At 40.3% G+C, this 22,303-nt stretch overlaps 2 protein-coding genes across 7 annotated transcripts in view; one reads left to right on the forward strand and one right to left on the reverse strand.

Moving 5' to 3' along the window:
* FAM227B (family with sequence similarity 227 member B) overlaps nt 1–17,888 on the forward strand; it is a 192,318-nt gene extending 174,430 nt beyond the window's left edge. For both annotated transcript variants that reach the window (XM_019797863.2, XM_019797859.2), the window contains 4 exons: nt 10,508–10,585; nt 11,445–11,519; nt 14,712–14,781; nt 17,762–17,888. In XM_019797863.2, coding sequence (XP_019653422.1) covers nt 10,508–10,585; nt 11,445–11,519; nt 14,712–14,781; nt 17,762–17,881 — 343 coding nt within the window. In that variant the 3' untranslated portion in view covers nt 17,882–17,888. The remainder of the gene's footprint in view (nt 1–10,507; nt 10,586–11,444; nt 11,520–14,711; nt 14,782–17,761) is intronic.
* GALK2 (galactokinase 2) overlaps nt 17,538–22,303 on the reverse strand; it is a 109,743-nt gene continuing 104,977 nt past the window's right edge. For all 5 annotated transcript variants that reach the window (XM_011222818.3, XM_002917543.4, XM_011222819.3 and 2 more), the window contains one exon: nt 17,538–18,466. In XM_011222818.3, coding sequence (XP_011221120.1) covers nt 18,259–18,466 — 208 coding nt within the window. In that variant the 3' untranslated portion in view covers nt 17,538–18,258. The remainder of the gene's footprint in view (nt 18,467–22,303) is intronic.

Consider the following 22,303-nt stretch of genomic DNA (forward strand, 5'->3'; position numbering starts at 1 on the left):
GGGATAGGCCGGTGATGGGTATTAAGGAGGGCACGTATTGCATGGTGCACTGGGTGTTATACGCAAAATGAATCATGGAACTTTACATCAAAAACTAGGGATGTACTGTATGGTGACTAACATAATAAAAAATTATTATTAAAAAGAAAAGAAAACCAAGAATAGTATGTGATCTATTCAATAATATTTTACAATATTACATAAAGTGATAGTATATACTATTTAGAGCAAGATTGAAAGAAATAGATATATGTACATGAAGTTAGGTATTTATTCTGTTTTTCATAATTTTAGAACTGTACTGTCCAGTATGTTAGCCACTTGCCATGTGTGGCTATTTTAACCTATATTTAAATTAATAAAATTAATGGGGCACCTGGGGGCTCAGTTGGTTAAGCATCCATCTCTTGGTTTTGGACCAGGTCATGATTCCATGGTTGTGAGATTGAGCCCCACGTCAGGCTCCATGCTCAGCAGGAGTCCGCTCAAGGTTCTCTCTCAAGATTCTCCCTTTCTCTCTGACCCTCCCCCCCGGATAAATAAATATTTTTAAAAATTAATTAATAAAATTAAGTGTAAATGAAACTACAGTTCTTCAGTTACACTCTCTCATTTCAGGTGTTCACTACCTGTGTGTGACTGTTAGACACTGCAACACTGAACATTTCCCCCATAACAAAAGTGTTCTATGGCCAGCACTGTCTTGAGTAAGAAGGCAAGTTAAATCTCTTCACAGAACTTGAGATGTCGCCCTGGGGTATCAGACAGCCAGCACACACAGAACTTTCTTTTGCCTTGCCACTCGCAGCCTTCTAATTTTAGAAGTTCAGCGTCTTAAGATTACATATTATTTATTCATCCACCCATTACTCATCCATCCAACAAAATTACCAACAAAGTTAATTTCCCCTCATAGTTTTCTTTCTTTGGTTGGATTTTTTTCCCTTTTATCCTAGTTTTGTTTAATTTTTGGTTTTGCTCAGAGATAACTACTTTTAGCATCATGCAGAATTTTGCATTGTTCCTCATGGCTTCAATCTGTAGACGAAACCTTACCACTCTGTACAAGGCCCCAGAACAAGAACGTATAAAGTTACTTATAAAATAACCTAGATCCGTAGAAAATTCCATGGTTGCCTTTTGACGGTCAGATATTTGATCCATGGACTCCTTTTACTTAATTCCCATTGATGATAGCTTATATCAGTTACCAGAAGAAACTTGTAACTCTCCTGCTAGGCTCTCAAGGACTCCTTAAAGGACCAGATTTTATATTTTAAAAAATATATCTGACTCACTGAATAGAGCACTTTATAAGCAGAAAAGCATCAAAGTACATAGTAGGATAAATGATACCAGTATTTAAATTTTGCTCTCAGAAAAGAAAAGGTTTTATTTTTATTTTTAGATGACTTTTAATTGAAGCTATTCTAAACTTTGTTGAGTAGGTTGCCAAGTTTCCTCCTTTCACAAACCCTGCCAGTTGAGAGTGTAGGCCAAGTTAAAAAAAAAAAAATGTAGGGGTAGGGTAGAAAATGCACATCATACTTTTTTTAAAGAACTTGAGGAACAAAGGGGTTTTTGTTTTACATGAGTTAAGTACGTGTGTGTGTGTATTGTAAGCATTTTGCAGCCACCTTGAGCCAAAGACAATTACAAAATTGCTTGTAAGATCCAGCAGTTTTTTTCTTTTTTTCTCATAGTCTCCATTTAAGTTCTCATTAGGGTTTTTCTTTTCCTTCCTTTTAATAAAATGCACAAGACACAAGCCACAAGCCAGCAAACTTGTTATTAAACTAACTAATGAAATAAATAGAAGACTTTAGTGCCTTAGGTAATCAGGTTCCAGGGTGTGGGTTGTATCAATTTTTAGCCACAATTGGGATTTTAGATTATAAACATGGCTCAGTGGAAAATTAAGGGGTGGGGTTGTGGAGCAGGAGGGATTTGCATCCTGGAGAGTTAGTACGAGTTAAGATTTTGTCTTTTTTTAAGTGTGGTAAAGCTCAATTTATATTAAATAAGAGAAGATAATTTCATTTTCAAACAGTTTAAGTGATTTCAACCGTTGAAAAAATGAATATTCTTGCTATGTATGTTACTGGTCAATTAAAAAAAAATCTGGTGGAAAAACCATAGCTTTTTGAGTGCTTAGAATTTAAGACTAAAGAGCAATATCTCAATTAAATATAAAAATTGACTAGATTATAATTTTGTGTTCACCTAACCCACATCTCCCCCTAGAAGGTGGGCAGGCAAAGAGAGTGGACAAAACCTGCACTGTTACTTTGCATTCACCCCATAAAAATCACTGCCAGTTTATGGCTCCGAGTGATTCTGAGAGATGCTCCAGGATTTCCGAAAGTAGAAACCCTATCCTAGCTTAGAGCTGAAGTGCGCATATTTAAGAACAAACAAACTGGCTCCTTTGGTGGTTATCTCACATGTATTTGTTTCTGTTTTGTTACTAATAATCCAATTTGGCCCATGGCAGGGGAGTAGGGTCTCTAGAATTTCTATCTTTATAAGAGAGGTTTAGATATTCAATCCAGTTACAAGCAAGGCGCTGTATTTGCAAAGCAAATCCACAGTTTGTATGTTTATTTGCAATAGATTTGTGACTGGAGGAGGGGTTGATGGAAATAATGGGGATGGCTAAATTCCTTCCAAACAACCCTTGGAGCTGTCTCTGTTCAACGGCATAAATTATAGAAATCATGGAATCTCTGTAAATCAAACAACTTGTTTATTCCGTCTTATCAGGGAGTGAACTGTTGCCATTAACTGAATTTTCCAGATAACTAGAGCCGACCATCTAAACACCAAAATTTATGTTAACCATGTTAATGAAAATTTTCCTTGAAGTTATATCATACTCCCCCGATTTCTTAAACAATATAGCAAACAGATAATTAACTTTATGATGATGACAAGGCTTCTGTAGACGAAGCCTATGATTCAGCTGCACCAGAACACAGTAAGAAGGATTGCTCAGGAGGCCAAGAACAATGAACACCTCCTGGACACCCCTTCCATACCAGCCGGTACCGTACGTAGGGACTGAGCAGTGCAACCGCAGACGGGAGAGCGTGTCCTCCGTCACAGAACCCTACCGAAGTTGCCGTAGCAGCACAGAGCAGCACCCTTGCCAATTGCAGACAGCTCTGCCCTAAAGTAGAACAGGATGCAAGACTTTTATCGTCTTTATGCCTATTTGTTATAGCTCTTCTGTCTTCTACTTGAAAAACTGCCTGTTGTTATTTCCCGTTCCTACTCATTATTCCTGTAAGTCAAACACCATGTCTTACTCATCCTTGTGTCTCCGTGCCTAGTAAAAGCCCCAGCAAATTTGTTGAATGCTTTTCGTTAAATCTGTGTGAATATTTCTGGTAGCCTTATTCCCTCAATTTTCTAAACTATGCTACAAAACTGCTTCTCGTGATGTATGAAATAATGAAACTTACTGAAACCCCTATTTTCCACGTAGTACCAGGCCATATAGAATCTGGGTGGCATTCTAACAGTGGCACTGTCTCCCATAGGTAAGGCATAGTAATAACTTTTTTAAAGAATTTCTGGATACACGGCTGTGTTGTGGGTGTTTGACACTCTTGCAAATCTGACATTAAAATATTTGAAGTGTAAGCAAAGGTAAGCAGTAAGCAGAAGATAACTGTTCTAAGATCAGTTTGGGCCCCATGCTAAGTTATTTTAAGAATTTAGTTTTTAGGATTAAGAATTAAATGAATTCTGGTGAATAAAGGAGGAGATTGTGGCCGCTGTTTGCTGCCTAGGTTCCTTTTATTTCTTATACAATAGCGTTATGTGTGAAATGGATACTTAGGCCTCAAACCTGGTACTCTCACTAGCAATTCTAAACATCCTCCAAGGAGCGTATCTAAGGGAGATGGGGTGGACAGCAAAGCCTCCTGCAGCTTCAGCCAGAACAGTACTTTTGGCAGATAGAAGAAAATTTGCCCCCAGGACAATATTTTTCGGAGTCTCACACATTCCCAGCTTCTCCAAGGCAAGGTACTTCTTCCTATAAGCCTTAGTTTCTTCAACTATATTATAATCAAATTGGACCCTGCAATTTCTAAGGTCCCTTGTTTCACTACTACTCTGTTTCTAAAGGGAGATCAAAGCCCCCGGAGTCTAAATTGAGGCCTTTCGGATGTCTCCAGGTTTTAGTGTGTGCTATGCCAACCACAGCTGTTGTGAAGTCTCAGAGCAGGACTATTTTATTTGTACCCAAACGGCTCCTTCTCTGTTCAGCGGCTTGCCATGTAAACTCTGTGTAGCATTGCATGAGAAAACGCAGTGTGAGGTCAGTTCAGACAGCGGATTTGGAAAACATGTTGCCCCTGTCACCCCAAGGAACAAAATATAGCCATTCTTCATAATTTGTAAGCTGTAAGTACTGTAATTTTCTACAGTTGGGGAAAATTGATGACTTTATGGAACTGATGAGAATAAAAATTAGGGTATTCATTAACAGACATCAGCAGAAGTCTACTAAAAACCATCAGACTGAACAGGGCAAGAAAATGCTGAGATCTTAGCAGCAACATCATACAGCCCAGAACCTCATCACACAACACAAATACACAGCCGTGACCAACTTCTGTGGGCAATGAGAGCGACTTTGTAAAGAATGTATACCCGGTTCATTTTAATAATGACATATGTTCGAAATTAATAATTTATAAGAAATAAAACATAGTTCTTTTTCTTAACACCAGTAGTATATAATGAATGTTCAAGGGAGAAAATCCACTTAGTTCAGAGTGACAAGCATCATCTCACTCATAAATCCTTCATCGTGAGAACCATACCCAAGAGCACAATATAACTTTGTAAAAGGATAAAATCTTTGCAATTCTAGAAGGCACTCTGAGAGAGAAATTATATATTACCAGGAAATAGCTGCATGCAAATTAAATTTCAGCAGCTCAAGACCATGGACACTTTAGGAGAAGCATATAGTTAGTTGTGCTAATCATTTTATAAGAAGAATGCTACTCAACTTTCTGTGATTTTTACTCAGGAGAAGATCTTAGAGTTTCAGTCACTCGATGTAGTGAGGAGAGTAAGACAGATGTTAAAAGTAGCCTGATCTCTTCAGGTATTCTTTGTTTCAGGAAGATTGCAAAGCCTTCTCCTCTGAAGCTGCTGGATTTCGTCACAGTCTGTGACAGGCAAAGGGGTAAAGAACTAAAGGTGGAAATCTGGCATAACTGAAATTGCACCTTCTTACTTATGTAACAAACAGGACCACAACCTCTTTTTTTTTTTTGGCCATCAGCATCACACCGGTCCAAAGCCAAGCAAGAACCAGGCTATCTTTTCCCAGAACTCAGAGGGATTTGAATTTGGAGAGACAATAGGCCTCCCTTGCTAGACTTGAACATGGGAAGGGCTGGAGGGGGATGTCACCCTGGAAAACACAATTGGGGAAGAGGGAGAAATTGATTATTTCATATAAGAAAACCCAATGAAATTTTTGCATCAGGGCAGCAGAGCCCTCTGGTACAAACACTCTGAAATCTTTTGCAAACATTAAAATAGTGACTACAAACACTGGATGCATGGGAAAATTATGATAGTTGGGTAAAGAAAGTAACCATGCCATTATAACAATAACATAAAATATATATTTTTATATGATAGATGGAAAGGCACATAGAAAAATGAAAATAGTTTTATTTTTTGGAAAGTAGAATTATGGAAGAATTTTTTTCTTTTGCTTACATTAATGCTGCTATAATAATCTTTGTACAGTAATATATTTATACTTTTATTAGATAGAACTGACATATGGCATTGTGTAAGTTTCAGGCATACAGCATAATGATTTAGAACTTTTACATATATTAAGAAATTATTACCACAGTAACATTTTTTAAATCTTGCTGAAATATTTGTCAAAATGAGTAGCTTTGGTGAGGTTTCATTTTTCTCTGCTTTAAATATTTAAAGTGAGGCTTTCACCACTTCCCTTTTAGATTTGAGGACTAATCTGTCCCTAAAGTTGTCATTTACTGAATAGTCAAAAATGTTACTTATGCGGAATGAAATCTCAAAGCCAAAGTTTGAAGGTAACTTGGATCCAGCTTAATGAAGTTTTATTTTAGAATTTTACCATTCAGACTTGATTTATATCAAGAGAAAACTGTAGTTCATGTGGACACTTAATTCCAGTAATGTCGGTTAGAAGATCCCTGAAGACAAGGTAACTTGTACAGTGTGATCAGAACTCATGGATGTCTGTAATTCCTGAAGACAATGCTGTGTTTCTGACCATAGGTTGGTTGCCAGAACAATCAGTTGAAAACAGGAAATTCCATTTGATACATTAGCTGTTCCATCACAGCTACTGTTTGAATATAACCTACGTTGCTACGAGAGGTGTCTCCCAGAATAAGCCACACTGCCCTCAGAAGCACCCTTAAAACTTGGGGCTCCTGGGTGGCTCAGTTGGTTCAGCATCCGACTCTTGATGTCAGCTCAGGTCATGATCTCAGGGTGGTGAGACTGAACCCCACATCAGGCTCCGTGCTCAGCGGGGAGTCTGCTTGGAATTCTCGCCCTCTGCCCCTCCCCCCACCCATGTGTGAGTGCGTGCTTGCTCACGCTCTCTCTCTCTCAAATAAATAAATCTTAAAAAATAAAAAAAGAACAAGAAGCACACTAAAAACAGAATTCCAGTGCAAAATGAGGCTCTGACCAGGAGGAGTACTCTTGGGACGTCCTCTGCCAGGCAACAAATAGGACTGTGTGGGGTAGAGCGATTTCCACAGAAACAAAGTCATCAGTCACAAGAATCTCAAGCAGAATTCCAGAGATACTCTAAAGATCCCATCACAGTGTATGGCCTACATTGGATATCCAACAAATGTTAATTTCTTTTTCCTCCACTCCGTTTCCAATTATTGCCCTACCCCCTCACCAGTGCCTCAAATACAATATCTTTGAGGTTTCTTAGTTAACCACAGTGTTTGATATACTAATCAAGAAGCAGGCTAACATGGATATGCTGGTACAACACTTTCCTGGGCCCGGGTGCTTACTGTTAGAAGTGCACTGTCAGCCTTCTGCACAGGCATTGATTAGACCTGAGATAATTTAAGGGCTGGCCACCAGGCAGGACTCTCTGCCTCAAACTGTCACCCCTACTGCCAGATTTGGTGCCCAAAATTGTTTTGTTAGAAATTCCAGTGTCTATTACATCTTTAGGACACCTATTTTAAAATATCCCTGAGTTCTAGCAGCTCTGCCTTTAAAACATATCTTGAAACTGTCCACCTCTATCTGTTTCACTGTTACGACCCTAGTCCAAGCAGCGCGACCCCTCTCGCCTCAGCTATGGAAGAGCCTCCAAAGAACTGCCCTTTTTCTCCACTTTCCACAAGCCATTTGTCACATAGTCGAGACATAATTCAAGTAAGTCCCTCACTTAAAGGCTTCCAGCAGCTTCTTCCACACCATGTCACCATGGGCTACAAAAGCCCCTTAGAAGTCCCAGCCCCACCTGGCTCTCTGATTTCATCTCCTACCACTCTGCCCACGCTCACTCTGCTCCAGAGCCATTGCCCTTCCCCCTACTCAAATGTGATAGCCAGTTCCCATTTCTCCCTGATATCCAGGCCTTTTCGGGCTAATGTTGTGCCCCCCATACACATTCCCAGCCACTCTCTTCTCATACACGACTTTACTGCCCTCACAGTATTTAAAATAATCAGTTTCTTTGCTTCTTATGTCCCCCCTTAAACGGGATTTATCTGAGTATAAATCCTTGACTTCTCTGTGGTGAACGGCTTCTGGACGCTCTAGAACATGAGACATATGAGAGTGGAAACCTGCTCAACCTCCAGGGTCCAGATGAGTGCCTGGCACATAGCAGGTGCTCAGAAAGTAATTGTTGAATGAGTAATGGTATCACCCAATTAGGTGGCCCTTTGTTGGTTTTCAAATTGACCTTTATGACTTACTTGACCCTTCTTCTTAAATAGCTCCTCCTTTGGAATGTGACACTGGGTTACACCAGTTCCTGGCTCCTGCTCTCCTTCTACTACTAATCCCTAAAATCTTGTCTTAGGGTTCTTTCTTTTCTGTCTGCATTGTCCCTCAGAGTCTCATTCATTCTCATTGTTTCAACCATCACCTCTGAAGAGAGTCCCTGTTTTCATATGTGCTCCCACTGATCACTGTCTGCATTTACTGAGAGTTTATAATTGAACATGGCCATTATTAAAATACCTTCTCATCCTCTGTAGTACATCCCTCGAACTGACAGACTTCCCCATCTCTGTAAAATGACTCCACCATTATCCTAGCCGCATTTGATCTCTCCTCCTCCCTATCTCTCATCCAGCCCCCATATTAGTAAACCAACTCTCCTTCATTCCTTTGCAAAATCTCAAATTCCATCTCACACTCTCTAAGCGTTTTGCCATTACCTTACTGATGAGTCTGAACTTCTGAACTTAAATAGGCTCATATTCTATTTCATAGAAAATCAGAATAGGACAGGAGCCACACAACCATGTAACTAAACCCTACACCTTACGGACAAGGAAAAGGAGGGAGGAGGCTACCGTAGTACTAGACGGGGAGTGCTGAGCACAGTGCCAGAACCCAAGCTCAGTCTCCAAGATAGCATTCCTTCTATAATCTTTGGGAAATGGCCTCTGAGCACCAGCCAAGAACAGAGAAAGAGCTAAGAGGGTCCTGAAAGAAAAGCACCAAGAGAGAAGACGAGTAAAGGACACTGAAGACACACACTTTGTTGACTTCCCAATTTTGCTTCTTGCTGCCCTGAAGGCTATATCTTGAATGAGTCCTTAAAGTTAATAATGATTATTCATCCTGAACACATGCAGTTGTCACTACTGGTCTCTCTCCTGGGGGTGCCAGATGCTATCAAAGCACTGATTTGATTTTCACCTACACAGTACAAATCAACTTTTCTTTTAAATCATAAGTTCAGGAACCATATGCCATTGTGACATTAAACAGTGAAGTCAGGCTCATCTCTTTCTTTAAGGAAAACCTTATTCTAAAACCCAGATATGATTAAGGGGAAAAAGAAATTTGGATTGTATCAATAAATAAGCTTCTCTAAAATTTATTTCAGAGAATTTTGATTCATTTTAGAGTAATATAGTCACCCAGATCCTCTCAAACTCCATGGTTGGTAGGATGGAGTATGTTCTGTTGTCAACACGGCTTCCCTCCACAGTCAGTGATGCTCATTAAAAGCCTGCTTAAACAGGTTCTGGGACCAGTGCAGAGAATCTGTCTCTTCTGGCATTGCTGAGAAAGTGGTCTGGAGGGCACAGAAAATCAGGTGTTCTTTTCCTTGGTTCTAAGACCTTGATGTTCAAGTTATACGTGACTGAAGATAATTCCTGAATGGTTTAGAGCTCCATAGGGAAGACATAAATTTTTTTCAAGCTCATTGGAAGCATCTTTGTTCTGGAGCCGTTCATGTTTTTCATTCTGGTTACCTCAGTGGAGATACAGTACTCAGGAAGTTAAGGTCATGAAGTTAAGTACCTACGTAGCCCCGCTCCAGGAACCAAATCCACTGGGCTTCTTCTTTCTTATGCCAAATAAATAAGAGTAAAATGAGCATCAAGGACAGCCCTGAAATAGACCCTAAATTTGCATTCAGAGAAGGATAGAGGTAATATTGAAGTGTGCTTCAGGAAGGGGAGTGGGGGCCGTACAAAGACAGTCTCATCCCCTGGATCTTGGTGATTGCAGAGGTTTAAGAGCTCCCAGTCTACCAGTGAGGGTCAGGTCTTCTTTTTAACACAAGCTGACGGCTGCCTCCTGGAGTCATTTGCCAATTGCTGTCTCAGAAGGGAAGTGTCTGCTTTGTCAGACTCGAATGTGGGTGTAAGACCAGGGTTAGGAGCACAACCACAGGCTGTACCAGAAACAGATGGGACAAGAGCTCCAGGCTCATTCACAGCACACTGACACCTTCTACATATCATCTTTCTTCCCTGCGGTTAGAAGAGGCCACCGGCCTAAGGCAACCGACATATACTGCCAGTCACCTCCAGAGCCTTTCAGAAGTCAAGAGACCTTGAGGTTCTCAGCATATGTAGAAATGAAGAAATGCCTAAACGGTCACAAAAATTTTGGTACATTTTAAATATTTACATTTAACAAATTGCTGCTTTTAATGTACACACACACACACACACACACAACACCACAAAAAAGGTAACTACAGAATTTATGAAACTATTAAGTCCTAGAGCACTGTGGGTGGGGTAGTCCAGTTAATGGGACACCAGTTTAATGTGGTCCAATGGGTACTGTCTTCTTTCAGTCCTCTCAGTGTAATTTGGACATAATATTCATGTCCACAATTGAGACCCTTCATGACTGGGAAGCCCAGGCCAGACGGCCCTGCAGTCCCCCTGTGTGGGTACTGCCCTCCTCTCCCAAATGTTCCTAATTAAAAATCTTTCCTTGACCATAAGCCAATCACACCACCTGCTCCAACTTACTGTGATATTATAAAAGAGGCAAAAAGACAATTTGCAAGGAACCAAAAGGAATTTCGGATGTAAGTTGATGCCATACTATTGTTAAATAGAAAATCACAAACTCTTCTCGAGCTGGAAGTAATCACAGAAATCGTCTACACTAGCTCCTTATTTTACCAATGAGGAGAGTCACTTCTGAGTGTCTAACAGACTTGGAGATTTTCCGGTAAGTGTCAAGGATGTATGTTGGAGCAGTGGAGCCATGGCAAGCGTCAGGGATTGAAGGAAGGAAGAAAGCTTTGCTGCGCTGTGGTGGGGGGGATGCACCCCAGCATGGAGAGCCCAGAAGAGAGCTCCAGGGACTAGACACTAGAATACAGTTTATTTACAAAGATGAGCCCTAGAAGAACAGAAAGGGTTGTTTCTGCATGAGTTCCCTGGTGGCAGTAGGGGCGTATTGAGGGAAGCACAATCAAACACATCAAAGAGAGGTAAATGGGAGAGCAGCCAGGTGGGTCTTATGCAGCAGGCAGCGCAAAGGTTTGAGCCTCTGCTTTCCAAGGGTCCCTGTTCCCCTCCCACCTCCCTCCAACCCCCCAACCCCCACCACACATGCACGTGCACACACAGCCCTTAGATTTCCTGTGCCCAGTGGGAAGAATGGGTATGGACACTTTGTGAGAGGGCCCCTGCGGAAGCAGCAAGGCAGAGTCCAAAACATACTCAGGTGTCATGGGTGATATCGTCGGTATACATTTATAGGAGGGGATGTTCGGGGGGATTCCTCACACCAAGTAGTGCATAGGGAGGGGATGCTGAAGATTTAGTTTGTAAAGGACTTTTACTGACGTGGGGAAGTCAGTAAACTGTTAATTTATTCTTTCGCAATTAGAAATCCTGTTTTATTCTAAAATGTAACTCGAAATTTTGATTTTATAGAGAAAAGCACAGAATTAATGAAGAAATAAAACTCCTAAGACAGCGACAGGAAAGAATTGACAAGGAGCTTGATAGGTTTGTTCCTTATTCAACTTTGTAGTGATTAAAAACATTTTAATTGAGGGGCACCTGGGTGACTCGGTCGGTTAAGCATCCAACTCTTGGTTTTGGCCCAGGTCATGATCTTGCAATCGTGGGATCGAATCCTGTGTGGGGCTCTGAGGTTCTACTTCAGATTCTCTCTCCCACTCCCTCCCACTCATTCTCTCTTTCTCTCAAATAAATAAATTAATAATCTAGGGGCGCCTGGGTGGCTCAGTCTGCCTTCGGCTCAGGTCATGATCTTGGGGGTCCTAGGATTGAGCCCCACATCAGGCTCCCTGCTCAGTGGGGAGCCTGCTTCTCCCTCTCCCACTCCCCCTTGTGCTCTCTCTCTCTGGCAAATAAATAAATAAAATCTAAAAAAATAAAAATAAATTTAAAAATCTATAAAAAACCCCATAAAACATTTTAATTGAACAAATGTGTTACATAAAACTACAATGGGCTTATTATGTAAACATACATGAACTCAGATATCTGCAAAGAGATTTTCTACTCAACAGTCCATCTGAAATAACTCTTTGACCTTCTTTGTCCACGAACCAACTACTCTGCTAATTTAATTAATTGCTAAACATCATCATCTCCTTTACTCCTCCAGCTATAGGACTTAAGCTCAAGGCCTTTTAAAAATAAACCCATAACCACGCCCTGCCCTAGGGAAGATGTGCTAGAAAAACAGCCTATTTAGCTGGTCTCCCTTGGGCTAGTTCTTTGTTCCCCTTCTGCCCCTAAACACACAAACATTTTTTGGGGCACATTTAATTTGTTTATTTTACAAATTGGAGTGTAAAAAGGAAAACTATAAAGTATTGGGACTAACCTACTTCTAGCATACCCACTGCACTAGAATGTGTCTAATGAGCACAGCCCTTCAGACGAGTGCCTTGCAGGACCACAGCTCTGTGCCATTCATCTTCTAATTACTATTTTGGAACTTAAAAAGCTAGTTTCCTATAGAGTTGTCAAATCGCTATGTTGTACACCTGAAACTAATGTAACATGATACGTATGCTATACTTCAGCTTGAAAAAAAAAAAGGTAGTTTCTGGGCTCCTGGTTGGTTCAGTGGAATATGCAACTCTTGATCTTGGGTTTGTGAGTTCAAATACCATGTTGGGTGTAGAGATTACTTAAAAATAAAATCTTAAAAAAAAATAAAATAAAAATTAAAAAGCTAGTTTCCCAGTCACATGAGAAAATCCATTACTTTAGAATCTTATCTCACTTTTTACCAAATATCTTATCACCCAAATTTCCCCTTCACAATAACCTGCATTGTAAGATCTGATTCCGGGGCGCCTGGTGGCTCAGTCCATTAAGTGTCTGACTCTTGGTTTTTGGCTCAGGTCATGATCTCAGGGTCTTGAGATCAAGCCCCACATTGGGCCCCGTGCTGGGCATGGAGCCTGCTTGGGATTCTCTCTCTCCCCCTCCCTCTGCCCCTCCTTGCCCCCCATCCCCTGCACTCTCACTCTCTCAAAAAAAAAAAAAAAAAAAAGATCTGATTCCAGGTGGATTTTATAAGTTCCCCCAAATTAAATCTATATGGGACAGGATTTCTCATATCATATATCTGAGGATATAACAGAAGAATGTAGGACGGTAAGAGCAATTTGCAAGAAGCACTCAAATATGTTATGCAATTGGACATTGTTGGAGAAAATAAAGGGAAAATACTCATACATATATAAATCTGAAGTGCCTGTTAAATCTATAGGCACAGCATACACATTTCTGTCTGTAATCTTCAAAGAAGAGATGCTCAGGGAGAGGAAAGGAAAGATAAGCAGAACAATGAGGGTTAAGTAGCAGTGGTGGTTGCAAAACTGTGAATATACTAAAAAAAACACTGAATTGAACACTTTAAAACGGTGAATTTTATGGTATGAGATATATGTCAATAAAACTGTTATTTAAAAAAAAAAGAGAGAGAGAGGCACTGTAAATTAAAAGGGTGAGCCGGAAGATGGTTTGATTTTAACAAAGTGAAATGAACCAGGGTCTGAATATGACTCATATCTCAAGGAGATTTAAGAGGGTGTTACTGAGAAAGGGCATCAGGGCTATTTTGGAGTGTGTTTAAATAGGACCATAAGAAAGAGACCCAAACTATGAGAGCCAGATTTGGGAAAAGCAGGAGAGGAGAGACCCAGAAGGTAATCATAAGTGAGGAGAAAAGCCAGTGGAGGAGATAAAATGGGCAGAAATAAAGCAGAGAATGAGCGAGGACCACCTGTCAGTGGCAGAGCACTAATGCGGGGGACCCTGAAGAGCTAGCCCTCTTGTGCCCCCACGGGTGCCCAACACTAAATTCTAAAGATACCAAGAGGCCGCCTTGCAGGGGGCTAATCTAAACCTCATGCTTTAGCAAAGTATATTTGGAATTTTCAGAAATGTTTACTTCCTACAAATTCCATGGAGGAAAAATAATTTTAAAATGTCTCACTTGAAAATTGCCAGTAAAACGAATAGCCATATATCCTTTTTTCATTTTTGCTTCTCTTGCTGATGTTTCTCCCTCGTTCCCAGTTCTTACTGATCCTAGCCTTAGCCTAACACTGCTTCTTCCCTCCCCATCCACAGATCTCTGGTAGGTTTCTGCTGCCTCCTGAATTCAGCTATCCAACTCCTTCATAATATTTCTTGAATGAGTACTTGATGACAAAAATCAGATAGGTTCCTGGATTCCTGCCTCCATGAGCTTCCAGACTTGTCTGTCTCTTTCCCCCTAGATCTTTCCCCTGCTGGTCCCTTGTACTCTTCTGTCCCACGGACACTCCTTAAAGTCTGCGCCAGAGCCAGACAAGTGACATCAGTTCAGCAAAAACTGTGCAAACCACCTCACTGAAGAGACTGCTTCACTCCAGTGGTTGAATTGAAGGCTTGAGTCACACTGCTTGGGTTCAAATCCTAGATTACTTGCTAGCTGTAGGACTGTGGCCAGGTTAATTAACCTTCCTGAGCCTTTTTCCTCATTTATAACACTGGATAATAGTAGTACCTACTTGATAAGATTGTTGTAAGGGTAACTGAATGACTATCAGTAAAATGCTGGCAAATGCCCGGCATATTAAATTTTGTATAAATGTTAGCTCTTAGTTGGTGTCAGTATAAAAACAATTGGTTTGGCTACTGATTTTTTTTATTATTATTTTTTATTAGACTCCAGGCAAAGGCTACCAAAAAACCTTACGAAGTTAAGAATGACTTTGAGAAGTTTCTCCATAAACTGGTATGTTTCCTTTTTGAAGATAAATGAGAATTCTCTATGTAGCTTCTCTTATATGGACTGGACAATATTTAATAAGCAATATATGGTTTCACATCCAAGTTACAGAGGCAAGGTAGCATACACTATTCTCATTTAGTCATCCACATGCTCATTTAAGATAATCTCTGTTTTTCATGTTAGTGACAACCTCATGCCCACTTATCTTCATCCCTTGCTTCCAACCATGGGCAGTTTATGCAACTGAAAACCTCTAAATGCGGTCAAAATTTCAAACTAATAGAAAATTATCTGTGTGAAGTCATATTTTATTTTGTTAATAATTCAACAAATATTGGATTCTAGTGACCATGTTAGATGAGTGGTCCCTGCAGAAATTGGAAGGTTCTAAACAGGACTCAAATGAGAGAGAGGAAAAGAAGAAAGGAGCCTGCTCCATCTTTCCAGTTTTCTCTGTCCCCTCCCGTTACGCTCCTCCTTAACTTCTGGGCAGTTCTGTTAAATCTGAAGGTTCTTCTTCCCTTCCAGCAGGCAAGAACATGTAGAGAAAAAGGTGCAATAAATCTGGGGGTTGGGCAATCTGAGGTCAGGAACAGGAGAGAGCTTTTTATTTTTAGCATGTCATCTAGAATGATCCTCATTGGCTGCTGGTGTAATGTCAAAAACAGAGGTCAAATAATCTAATCAAATTCCTGTCTGAGCCAAAAGGTGAGAGAAGGGAGTAAAACACCAGCGTATTTAATATTAAACAAATAGGACTATTCTTCACTTCCACACTAAAACATTCTTTCTCCCATTCTTCTTGGTCTCCCTTAACTACTGCTACTAGAGACGTGGGTTCAAGTATTTATGAAGTGTAAGAAACCACTGTGCCAGCATGCTGGTGAAAGGCAAGGGACCTCAGCTGGTACATGGTACATGGCCTGAGTATCAGGGAAAGTGCGAGTTGTGAAAACTGTAGCAGGCTGAAGTGCCCGTGCCTCTAAACAAAGCAGCTATACCGCAGCTCTAATTCACGGTCATCCCCTAGCAGTAGAGGCCAGGGGAGAATCAGATCTTCTGCCATCAGTAATCCAGATTTTTCTGTAGAATTCCTGATTAGAACCCCACATTGTTCAATACTCTGGGGGCCAAACTAAATGTATCTGCAGACCAGATGTGCCCTATGGGCTGCTGGTTTGCAACCCCTCCTCTAAATCCTAGACCTGGAGCTCTTCAAAAGCTACCTATCTTCTCCTCCACTGTATCCCAGGGCAAACTCTTCACCCCCACTGAGCCTTCTTGAACACTCCATGTTTACTCATACTCATATATTCGCCCATCTGCAGTGCCTACTCCCCAGCTTTCAACTTCTACTCATCCTTTAGAGCCCTGCTCAAATTCCATCTTCTTCATGAAGCTTTTTCCAGTTGTCCTAACCCCATCCTTTCCAGAAAATTTTGGTATCTCTCATAATTTCTAGAATAACAGTGACGGTTTGAAAAATAGTTCTTTTCTTCAAGCCAGACATCAAGACAAATCCACAGTAGACCCCTGGCTTAGAACAACTGCGTCCTCCGAAGCAGAGGGCACAATGGAAATTTTTACTAACCTGTTGCAAGAAGGAATCTCATGGTGGAAAATTTAAATAGAATAGCAAAGCAATGGAAAGTACCACATGTTTTGTTTTTGGGGGTTTGGGTTTTTTTTTTTTTTTTTACAGTAATCCAGGTGCCAACTGGATAGTTATGTACCAACCACAGATCTTCTGTGTAAAATGGAAAGGTATTTAAAAACAAATAAATATAATCTGGAGTACCTGGATGGCTCAGTCGGTTAAGAGTTGGCCTTTGACTCAGGTCATGATCCTGGGATCCCGGAATTCCGGGATCCTGGGATTGAGCCCAAAGTGGAAGTCAGGCTCCTCGCTCAGTGGGGAGCCTGCTTCTCTCTCTCCTTCTGCGCTTCCCCACCCCCACCCTGGCTTGTGCTCACTGTCTCTCTCTCTCTCTCTCTCTCTCAAACGAATAAATTTTAAAATCTTAAGAAACAAGAACAACAAAGAATTATTTAAAATCAATTCGGATTTTGGATTATTGGGTATTATAAAACTCAAAATTCAACAAATTTGACTTAAGCTTTCTCAAGTGTTTACCTTTCTTTTCCTAGTACTTTATATATGACTGCTGTCCTTTGAGAAATACTAGAACCAGTATTGCCTTAGCCTCTCTGAAATTGAGATTCAAAATGATGATGTCCAGTCTTTAAGTTGTACATAACGAGCAAAACAATCATAGAATAATACAAAATTGTAATTTTCTGGATAATTCATACCATAAGACTGCTCCTGCTTCAATGATCTGACAGTATCAGCAAAATGCTTTTTGGTCTAAATCTTCCTGTAATTCAGGAAGGCCCTCTTGAGAGAAAGCCATTTACTTACCATCACCACATGGCCAAACGTTTCTGACTACTTTTGATAACATATACAGGACTCTAACACCCCTACCCAATCCCAGAATCTACTCTTAGCCACAGGCCTGCACACCCGTCCTCCACTGGTCCACATACAAAAACGAGAACTGCTAGACACCCAACAGAGAGTTGCAGGGCAAGGGTGGGGTTGCCCAGAACAGTAAACATGCCTTTTGGATCAGAGTAGCATTTGAGAAAAGTTAGCATAGAGTGGGAAGTAAGTTCAATGAACAAATTGAATTATCTGAATTATTACCCAGATAATTCTCTATTTCAATGGAATAGAGATAAAAATGGAAAGCATCTTTTATCTAAGTTTCTTTATTAAGTGATACAGAAAGCTCAAGGCCAAAAGAATTGAAAGTGATTATTTATGTGATATCACATAGTTTTTAAAAGTAAATGAGCCTAAATCCATCTTTGCTTTAAAAAAAAAAAAGTGATTCTTCTCATCTTGATAATTGGTGTAACCTCACATTCAAGTATCCAGGAAAATTTATGAATCTTTAATAATGTATTATGTTAATAGCGCTCTGAAGCTCGAACCAAGAAAGAGTTTCTGGCATCGCCCTCATCATCATCATTAACAGAAGACTACAACTATGAAAAAGAAGAATGTCAAGAGAAGCCAGAAGGGAACTGTGTTTAAGAATACTGCATACAATGCGATTGTATCCATTTAATTGTAGCAGAATGTTTAATTCAACTCCAATCCATGGGGTCAGTATTGAATGTCTTTTATCATTCATCTTTAAAAATCTTGAAATCAATAAATCTCAGTAAAGCATCCTTAAGAGATCTGTCCAAGCATAATTTTGGCTCTTATTGGTAGAAACATATTTTAAAATGGAAAAATAATCATTATGAAGCATAGAGAGCTTTCAACCGTTTCTTTGGAAATACATCTTGATAATAGCAACCGTTCATCATAATACAAAACAGAAAGAGGATTAATTTACTGTGGCATAAGAAGTTCTGCCAGTTCCTAAATGCCCTAAATAGTTTCTCTGAGATTTTTTACATTGTTTAGGCCTCAAGGAAAACCAAAGCCCCGCCTCCAGGTTTGGTAGCAAACAGACTCTGCTTCTCAAATGTTCCGTTCCGGTCGCTCCTCTGGTAATAGGCTTCGCGCACGTTTGCCAGGAAGCTGGTCAGCCTGTCTGCAGGTACTATCGACACTGTGCAGCCTCCCCATCCTGCTCCAGTAAGTCGGGACCCCTGAGCCCCAAACTTCCTAAAACAATGAGAACAAAACACATTAGAGCCTGTAAATGAAAATGAGAGTGGTTTGCCTCGTGCTTATAGAGAACAGACAGCCTACCCATGTTCTAAGAAGAGAATATGTGTGGGTTTCTTTGTTGGGTAGGGAGAGGGTAGTTTAGTGTGGCCAAACATTTTAGGACATGAGGTATTTCAGAAGGTGATTTGAAACTTAGTTGTATCTAAAACTGGGCCATGATTGTGGCTCTAAGCAGTGAAAGTTAGCAGTACTGTTTGGTGAGAGCTAGCAATAACCCCCCACATAGTCTTGATTCCATAAAGTCAACAATTTAGCACCTGTATATAGCAAGCTTACAGGTGATCAAGAAGAAGGAGTAAAAAGCAAACAGGCAACAGACATGATCGACAGGATCAAATTATGAATCAGAAGGTGGCTCCAAATGAGGTCCAATCAAACTCTGAAGCGCAAGGCTGCTGCAAGTGAGGGCTTCCGCCAGTGGCTGTTTGAGTTGTGTTCTTAAGGCCTGGCTCTTCCACATAAAAGAATCGTCCCCTAGAACAGATAGCCTAGATTTGTGCTGAATAAATTTATCCACAAGGAGCATGTTATTAACTCTAGATCAGTTTATCTGTTTAATCTCTAATGGGAAGTCATGCAGATCTTTCCACAAAAAGGATGGTGGTCTCTACAGGTCCATATACAACTTCCTGCACCTTTGGGAGCTGGTCTAACCACTGGGCTCAGAATTTACCATTAGCCAAATTGTGTGATCGGGATGGAAACACCTATTTATCTATCTATTTATTTATTTATTTATTTATTTATTTTTAAAAGATTTTATTTATTTATTTTTTTAAAAAGATTTTATTTATTTGACAGAGAGAGAGACAGCCAGCGAGAGAGGGAACACAGGCAGGGAGAGTGGGAGAGGAAGAAGCAGGCTCATAGCGGAGGAGCCTGATGTGGGGCTCGATCCCATAACGCCGGGATCACGCCCTGAGCCGAAGGCAGACACTTAACCGCTGTGCCACCGAGGCATCCCGGAAGCCCCTATTTAAACCACCACACAAAAAGAGGTCATTTTAGTCACCATCAAGGCACAGTTTCAAACCTAAGATTTGTAACAAATGAGAGGCCCTACGCAAAGCACAAATTCATAGCAGATTAAAAACTCCATAATTAGTTTAGCACAATTTTTCCCCTTTTTTCCATCTAAATGAGCTACTTTACTTCCTGGAAAATATCAATAGAATATTAACCCTCCTCTAGGACATCAGATTTATGGCACATCAGTAATTCATTTTCCCATCAATGATTTTTTCAATTGATTCCTTTTCATCATCTGTTTTATTCATTAAAATATATTTTTCAAATGAAAATAGATATGTAAGGAAGAAAACAAGATGCTTGCAAATAATAAAGACTACTCATCTGCTGTCCCTCAGACATTCAGCTTACAGCCCAGTAACTGAACCGAGCCCAGACTCCTATCTTCCAGGCTGAAAAGTTTATCTGACTGTGGGATTCTAGGAGATTCTAGGATAATTCTGATTTCCCAGGCTGGCAAAGGGTCACTTTGCAACTTAGTGATTTGAAAGAAAAAATTAAAAAATAAGTTGTGACAAGCAGTCACATCAGACTATCCTTCCTGTGGAAGATGCTGGAAAAAAGGAGGTGTGGCCAAGGCATCTCTGGAAGACCCTAAAATCGGGGCATCAGAGCCAAACAGGGCATGGTCTAGAGAGCAGGGTGCCCTCCTATGTGATTCTCTAAGATCCAAGCTCTGCCATTGGGTTGGACTCAAACCCACCAGGTCCTTTATGGTCTTCAGTGGACTTCCAGGGGTATTTTCTTACACTTTCTCATTTGAACAGTTTCTGAAAGCTGTGGTTTCAAAACTGAACCTAAAGCAAACTAAGCGTTGTTTCTAACTGGCTGCAAAACCCACAGCAATTGTGCCAAAGGGCTTATTTTCCTCAGGATCCTGCCAGTTTCCAGAAAGCAGAAGCTAGAAGTCTTTCGAGGTAAATATATTCACTTTTGAGTCTCCAGAGGTGCTCTGTCACCACCCTGCCTGCTGCAGATGAAAATGCACAAGGCTGCATGAGCCGCGTGATCTGAAATCATCCGGGCTCAAATGTCCCAAACAGAGAATGATAAATGCTGTTATAAATAGCCTTCTGCCCCTGAGTCAATGGCACTTGTGGTCACAAATCAGGGGGCTGCCCCAGTAGGTGGTGAGCAGCCTGCCCAGCTCTATACATTGACAAAGGCAGAAAGGTCCTGTCTGCAGTGTTCCAAACTGGTCCTTAATATGGCCTTTGGCATATGCCATAGAAATTCAGGGAGAAAGTCAAAAGTTAGGAGACCAATTCAAGCTTTATAGTAAGAAAGAAAAGTTGGTGAGCCATGTTTTTCCTGTGAGAACAGTAAGACATTAAAAATACAGATCCTTGAGGTATTGCACATCAGAGAAGCACTTCTTTGTGGTGACCGGACTGGAAATAATGTGGAAGGGTCTGTCAAAACAACAAAAGCAGCCTCTGCCTTCTTAAAAACATGATATACAAAACAAAGGCTAGGGCAGATAAGAGATGCAGATTATTAAGAATGTTCCCTTTGGTCCTTTTATCACTGAAAAGTACATTCATACAGCTAATTTTCCAGGCATCTAATATAGCCTGACAAAAATTTCCTACTTTAAGTGAACTGATTGGACCATAAAACACTAAGACACAAGGCACAGAAAAAGGCAAGGGAGTGGGGAGGGAGATCCAGTAAGACCCAACTTTGCTATAAACTACAAAGAAGGAAAGAAGCAAGGAATTGTGCCTTGTGTTTCAATTCAATTTTATTTATTTCAAAATATTTATGTATCATACAAATGGGTATTAGGTTAATTATTTCAGCATATTTTGGATTTAGAGATGGGTTATATATATCTCTCTAACCCCAGCCCATCACAATTCCAGACATTTGGTAGCTTCTAATAAATGCTTGTTGGATTATTATATTTGTTTTAAAATGTCAAAATATAAATCTAGGCTGTTTGTTATTAATGTTAGAAAACTTCAATTATGTGAAACAAAGTATAATAAAGAGATGATGTCCAAACAATTATAAAATATCTCTTTTGAATGAACAAAATATATATATTCTTAAAGATTTTATTTATTTTTGCAAGAGAGAGAGAGAACACAAGCAGGGAGGGGCAAAAGGAGAGAGAGAAGCAGACTTCCTGCTGAGCAGGGCGTCCGATGTGGGACTGGATCCCAGGACCCTGGGATCATGACCCGAGCCAAAGGCAGACGCTTAACCAAATGAGCCGCCCAGGTGCCCCTGAACAAATATATTTTTTTTAAGAAATAGCTAAATTTTAAAATAGAATTTTCCGAGGCACATAAAACAATTTTCAGTTATACGTGAGACAGCTCACATATGTATATTATATATAAGTGTAAGCTGTTAGTAATATATTCTATATGTGGAAAGACTTCTAGCTTCTGCTTTAAAGCCTAGACTCTTCTGGCTACAATCTCAGGAAAACAGACCTTCCAGAACAATTTCTCTGATTTTTGTAGCCAAGTTAGAAACACTTTCAGATTGCTTTAGATTCAAGAAACCACAAACTTCAAATACTGTTCAAATGAGAAAGTATAAGAAAATATAACTACAAGTCTATTTGAGAAATGTAAGCCACTAAAGCCTATGAAAGACCAGTTGAGTGGGTTCCTACAATGGCACATATATATATGGATGGTGGAGAGGACAGTAAGTGGAAGACAAGCCCAAAGAGAAGTGAGCCCCTAAGTGCAGCTGAAATGGACCTCTCCCTTTATTTGTCAGAGT

Source organism: Ailuropoda melanoleuca, chromosome 5 (assembly GCF_002007445.2).
Source record: "Ailuropoda melanoleuca isolate Jingjing chromosome 5, ASM200744v2, whole genome shotgun sequence".
Lineage (NCBI taxonomy): Eukaryota > Metazoa > Chordata > Mammalia > Carnivora > Ursidae > Ailuropoda > Ailuropoda melanoleuca.